The sequence below is a fragment of the Rhagoletis pomonella genome, unplaced genomic scaffold, assembly GCF_013731165.1.
Source record: "Rhagoletis pomonella isolate Grant_MI unplaced genomic scaffold, Rhpom_1.0 Rhpom_scaffold_00007, whole genome shotgun sequence".
NCBI lineage: Eukaryota > Metazoa > Arthropoda > Insecta > Diptera > Tephritidae > Rhagoletis > Rhagoletis pomonella.
The window spans coordinates 61,919,482-61,924,728 of NW_023458561.1; the positions used below are offsets into that span (position 1 = coordinate 61,919,482).

Consider the following 5,247-nt stretch of genomic DNA (forward strand, 5'->3'; position numbering starts at 1 on the left):
AAAAAAATATCCAATTATATATCAAAGCTAATTTGTTATGCTGCAGCTGATAGCCGGTCCCAAGTGCAAAAAGCGCGTTATGAAGCGGCCAACTTTCGCTACAAATTCGGCTATGATATTCCAGTAGATGTCTTATGTCGCCGCATAGCAGATGTTAATCAAGTCTATACTCAGAACGCTGAAATGCGCCCTTTAGCATGCAGTAAGTAACCACTGACCAAATTGTGTACATACCTTTTACGAAATGTATTATGCGTTTTAGGTATGGTGCTTATTGCCTATGATGACGAATTGGGGCCTGCTGTGTATAAGACTGATCCTGCCGGTTATTACTGCGGTGTAAAAGCTGTCGCAGTCGGTGTTAAGCAACAAGATGCCAGGAGTTATTTGGAAAAGAAATTTAAGAGTGATTTATCTACAGAAAAAGTAATACAATTAGCCATTACATGTCTGTCCCAAGTTCTTCAAGTTGATTTCAAGCCAAATGGTATCGAAATCGGTATTGTCACCAAGGATTCCCCACAATTTACAGTGCTAGATGAAAAGGAAATTGAGGACCACTTGACAAAAATTGCAGAGAAGGATTAGTTCGGGGAAATTAATTTTTACATTTCATAAGTTAAGATTTTGGTTAATTGGAGATGTCATCTTTTTAAATATGACCAAAATAAAAATGGCGTTATAATCTGAAAAGCTATGAAAGATATATCTACCGCAACAGAAGCTGGAAAACTGGCAGGTTAAATGTAAAGATCAGGAAATTCTCGCACAAACGGTTGGGCTTATAATTTAATTTTGCAAAATACTTTTTCTTAAAATTCGTTCGTTTTTATTGTACTTTAAATTTAAATCAGCGAGACATTTTGTGTGCTGCATAATATTTTGATTAGTTTTAAAAACTTAACAGCCAATCAAAGCCATTTCCTTACCACTTATTCATGTACTTCAGCGTCATAGCGCGCCACAAAGGCAGCCACATCGAATTTTCGTTGACAACCTTTGTAATTCATATAACGTACTTTACCAAAGATTGGCCTCGGACGATAGCCTCCATCATGTAAGCCACCAATCGCCCACATGCAACCTGGAACGATAATTTCTAATTAAATAATTTCCGCCGGCCAGTACCTCATTCCATACTAATTGAGTATAAGCTTACCTACATAGCCGTTTGGATCCCGTCCATCTAAACTGTATTTGTCATTCAAGTAGATAGCAATTTCTAAGGCTTGTTCCGGCGTAGCGGCCCATTCAAGTATCTTTTTTGCCCAGTACATGCGTAGAAAACCATGCATTTTACCTTCATTTGCCAATTGAATCTGTGCCGCATTCCAAAGATCATCGTGTGTGTGGGCCTGCTCGAATTGGGAAAGAGTGTAAGAAGGATTGCGCTCATCTGTGCGATGCTCATCGAGTGTTTTAATCGCCCAGCCGTATAGGCCCTTTAGATTGTCATAATTTTCATTATAATAACAGAAATTGTCTGCCAACTCTCTATAAATGATAGCTGCATCGCAAAACGTCTCTACAGATGCTTTGAATTTTGAGGTGTAGCGCATCACTTCAAGAATACAACGCTGTACAGAAATTTGACCTGAAACCCAATTTATAACTATTAAGTAAAAGCCATTTTATGAAACTACATCCTAATTCCGATACCAAAATGAAACCATGGCGACAGTCCAGACTGCGCATCTATGGTAGGATCGTTGCGTTTTTCGTTATAAAAACGTAAACGTTTCGTACAAAAGCTTTGTAGCTGCAAGCATGCCGCACGATAACCTGGTTTTGCCCACTCTACTGCTTTCACAGAGCGATCGCACTGAATCGTAGATAGAATCGCCTTCCAATCCACAGATATGCAGCTATTCATTACACATTTATTGTGAGGATGCTTTGTTACTGGTGGAAATTCAGTAAGGAATGCCTCCAGTCTCGAGTTAATTCTTCGGCGCATAAAGAAAGGTACAAATTCCTGTTTATCTGATGTTACCCACAGCGGCACCACATTGTGCGCATCGACTTGGGTAAATGGAACATCTACGGGCAGCGCTTTTTTTACATTTTCCACATGAAGCTGTGCTTCACGCAATGGGTTGAAATCACATACGACTGCACTAATGTTGTGCAAACGCACCATTTCTGACAAGTGCTCATCGACTTGGCCGATTAATAAGTGAAACGGAATGCTAAGTTTTCGACATTCGCATTCTACTTCTTCCAAACCGCCCATTAGGAATTCATACTGTCGCAGTGTAGTGTTCAGATGCCCAGGATTGAGACAAAACGCAATTAGAAATGGTAGTTCGAATTTGAGTGCCAAACGTTGAGCAAATAGTAATGCCCAATTATCTTGAACGCGTGCGTCCCGTGACATCCAATAGAGAACACCTCCACAACGAGATTCACTTACTTTATTTTCGGAACTTAATACACGAACGCGCTTTTTGATGAAATGAAATTCGGAAATGCTCCTTGCGGTGTCCAAACGGCGTTGTTGGAGAGACCTTGGTGATATGATGTGTGACGTTCTTTTATCGGTTTCGCTGCTTGGAGTATGATCGAATGCCTCTACGTCACTCGTCTCATCATCATCACTTTCGTTGGAAGATGGATTTGAGTTTATGCCATGAATCTCATTGGAAGTTTTACTCATTGTACGCTTCATTTTATCGTTGGTAAAAACTAGCGTAGACACTTCCTAAGAAAATGAGCTTATTCCTGTTAATGGATATGTATTATTTAACATTGTTTGGCTGGTAGAAATTTATTACCTTCGCAAAATTCATATATTTACCAAATTGTATTTGAATGCGCGCTCATCTATTTCACAATTGTTTATTTTATAGAGATGAAAGCTTTATTTGGTTGCACTAACGGCATTCTTAATTATATTAGTTACTTTATTATCGATAACTGATATATCTACTATAGAAAATTCTTTACTAATTGCACTTCCAATTTTATTTTTTGCCTTAACTTATATAGTACTTACATACATATATGTGTGTATTGCCTATGCAGCTAAACATTTAAAATTAACACTTTTTATACCATATATATCTGTTTAGAATGAATCCATTCTTGAAAAGCCCACTTTATCGATTAAAATAATCGACACTTTGCACCATATCTACTCGCATTGCACTTTACAAATTCTTGGCAAAAAAAAAAATTGGGCGTGAAACGGATTTCCGCTATTTTATATACAAAATACTTTGTGATAAAAACATAGGCAAAGTGTTTAATGCTGATAATTCCTGAATGCATAGGAATCGCATAAAGCTTTGCCATTCAAACATACTCGCAAAGTAAAAATGTTATAGATTTTCTATTATTCTTTATTAAGTTTCTGATAGCAACAGACAAAAATTTATAAAAATAGTATACAATATTTTTAGATTGAAAGGTTCAAATTTTTGTAGGTACGTATGTAGATGTTTCTTCGAAATTCGACGTGCATATTAGTAAATGGGATTTAATAACAAAAACAATTCAAGCAACAGCTTAGAGGACTAGCTAGGTACTACTAGTTGTTTTTAAAACAATAAATACTTTTATTTTGATTTATATACTTTGCCACCATAACGCGCTACAAAGGCAGCAACATCGAATTTTCGTTGACAGCCTTTATAATTCATGTAACGCACTTTTCCGAAAATTGGTCGTTCGGCCCAACCTTGGTCGTGCACACCGCCAATTGACCACATGCAACCTGAAAAATTTGTATTTGTTTGCATGTATTTTTATTTATTACATACATACACTATTTCTAGTAATTTCATCTTTACACTCACCTACGTAGCCGTTCGGATCTCGTCCATCTAAACTATATTTATCATTAAAAAGAATGGCGGTTTCTAGAGCCATTTCGGGTGTAGCGGACCATTCCAATATCTTTTTCGCCCAATACATGCGCAGAAATCCGTGCATTTTGCCTTCGCGAACCAACTGAATCTGTGCAGCATTCCAAAGATCATCGTGCGTACGCGCCTGCTCGAATTCGGCTAGTGTATAAGAAGGACTGCGCTTGTCCTTGCGATGGTCATCAAGTGTTTTAGCCGCCCAGGCGTGCAGGCCTTTCAGGCTATCATAATGTTCATTGTAGTAACAGAAATTATCTGCCAATTCACGACGAATGATTGCCTCCTCGCAAAAGGCTTCAACAGATGCTTTGTATTTTGATTTGTGACGCAATACCTCTAGAACACAACGTTGAACGGAAATTTGACCTAACAAATATACATAAATTTAGTATAGGTACATACATATTTGAAATAATTTGAAGCAGAGCTGTTTCATATCGATTGGGATTAAAAATCATTATGATTAGTTGTCATTGGTAATTTTAATTTCCCTTTGTAATCGGGTATTTAATTATTAATTATAATTAGAAAGAATAAAAAAATGATTTTTGCCACTAAAAAAATAGTTGGAAATGGTCAAAAATAATTAAAAAAACTAATGCCATTATTATTCTGATTATTTTTGATTAAATTTGATTTTTTTTTTATTATTTCCAATTATTTTTTATTTGCTTTTTAAATTTAATTATGAATTGATAATTAATCACATGCATTATTTAACAGGTCGGTTTTGAAGAGGATAAAGTAAAGAACTACATAAATCATCTTATGTGACTTTTTCAGTTAGCATATTTACCAAAGTGAAACCATGGTGAGAGTCCAGATAAGGCGTTTATGGTTGGATCATTGCGCTTTTCGCTAAATATGCGCAAACGCTTTGTACAAAAGCTTTTTAATTGGTCACATGCCGCTGAGTAGCCCGGTTTTGCCCATTCTACAGCATCTACTGAACGTTCACACCGCAAGAATGCTTCAGCCGCTTTCCAATCTACTTGCTTGCTCCTTGCCATTATGGTCTTATTGTAAGGATGCTTAATTACTGGTGGAAATTCGGTGAGAAATTCCGATAGTTTTGAATTAATTTTTCCACGTATAGTACGAGCTCCATATTCTTGCTTGTCAGAGGCCACCCATAGCGGTACGACGTTGTGTGCATCTACTTGTGTGAAAGGTACATCTGCAGGTAGCGCCGCTTTCACCTGTTCCACCCACTGTGTTTGGACGCGCAACGGCGTAAAATCACACACAACGGCACTGATGTTTTGCGATTGCACCACTTTTGGCAAGCATTCTACGGCCGATCCTAAGCATAATTGGAAAGGTATTTGCAGTTTGCGACATTCGAGCTCTACTTCTTCCAAACCGCCCAATAAGAACTTAT

General features: G+C 37.4%; 4 protein-coding genes across 8 annotated transcripts in view; 1 reads left to right on the plus strand and 3 right to left on the minus strand.

Annotated features, from left to right (window-relative positions):
- LOC118743278 (proteasome subunit alpha type-6) overlaps window positions 1–687 on the plus strand; it is a 70,077-nt gene extending 69,390 nt beyond the window's left edge. The window contains exons 4-5 of the mRNA XM_036475863.1: window positions 47–202; window positions 263–687. Of these exons, the coding sequence (XP_036331756.1) occupies window positions 47–202; window positions 263–588 (482 nt within the window). The 3' untranslated portion in view covers window positions 589–687. The remainder of the gene's footprint in view (window positions 1–46; window positions 203–262) is intronic.
- LOC118743267 (mucin-19) overlaps window positions 1–5,247 on the minus strand; it is a 207,705-nt gene that overhangs the window by 42,073 nt on the left and 160,385 nt on the right. The window lies entirely within an intron of this gene.
- The window catches only part of LOC118743269 (deoxyribodipyrimidine photo-lyase-like), a 4,568-nt gene continuing 209 nt past the window's right edge, over window positions 889–5,247 (minus strand). The window contains exons 1-4 of one of the 3 annotated variants that reach the window (XM_036475846.1): window positions 2,775–2,876; window positions 1,660–2,721; window positions 1,160–1,594; window positions 889–1,084 (exon numbers count right to left, since the gene is read on the minus strand). In XM_036475846.1, the coding sequence (XP_036331739.1) occupies window positions 933–1,084; window positions 1,160–1,594; window positions 1,660–2,668 (1,596 nt within the window). In that variant the 5' untranslated portion in view covers window positions 2,669–2,721; window positions 2,775–2,876 and the 3' untranslated portion in view covers window positions 889–932. Of the gene's footprint in view, window positions 1,085–1,159; window positions 1,595–1,659; window positions 2,722–2,774; window positions 2,881–5,247 lie in introns of those variants that run through there. The other 2 variants (XM_036475847.1, XM_036475848.1) reach the window with 2 other exon arrangements.
- Window positions 3,408–5,247, minus strand: part of LOC118743553 (deoxyribodipyrimidine photo-lyase-like) — a 2,035-nt gene continuing 195 nt past the window's right edge. The window contains exons 2-4 of the mRNA XM_036476319.1: window positions 4,663–5,242; window positions 3,798–4,232; window positions 3,408–3,715 (exon numbers count right to left, since the gene is read on the minus strand). Of these exons, the coding sequence (XP_036332212.1) occupies window positions 3,558–3,715; window positions 3,798–4,232; window positions 4,663–5,242 (1,173 nt within the window). The 3' untranslated portion in view covers window positions 3,408–3,557. The remainder of the gene's footprint in view (window positions 3,716–3,797; window positions 4,233–4,662; window positions 5,243–5,247) is intronic.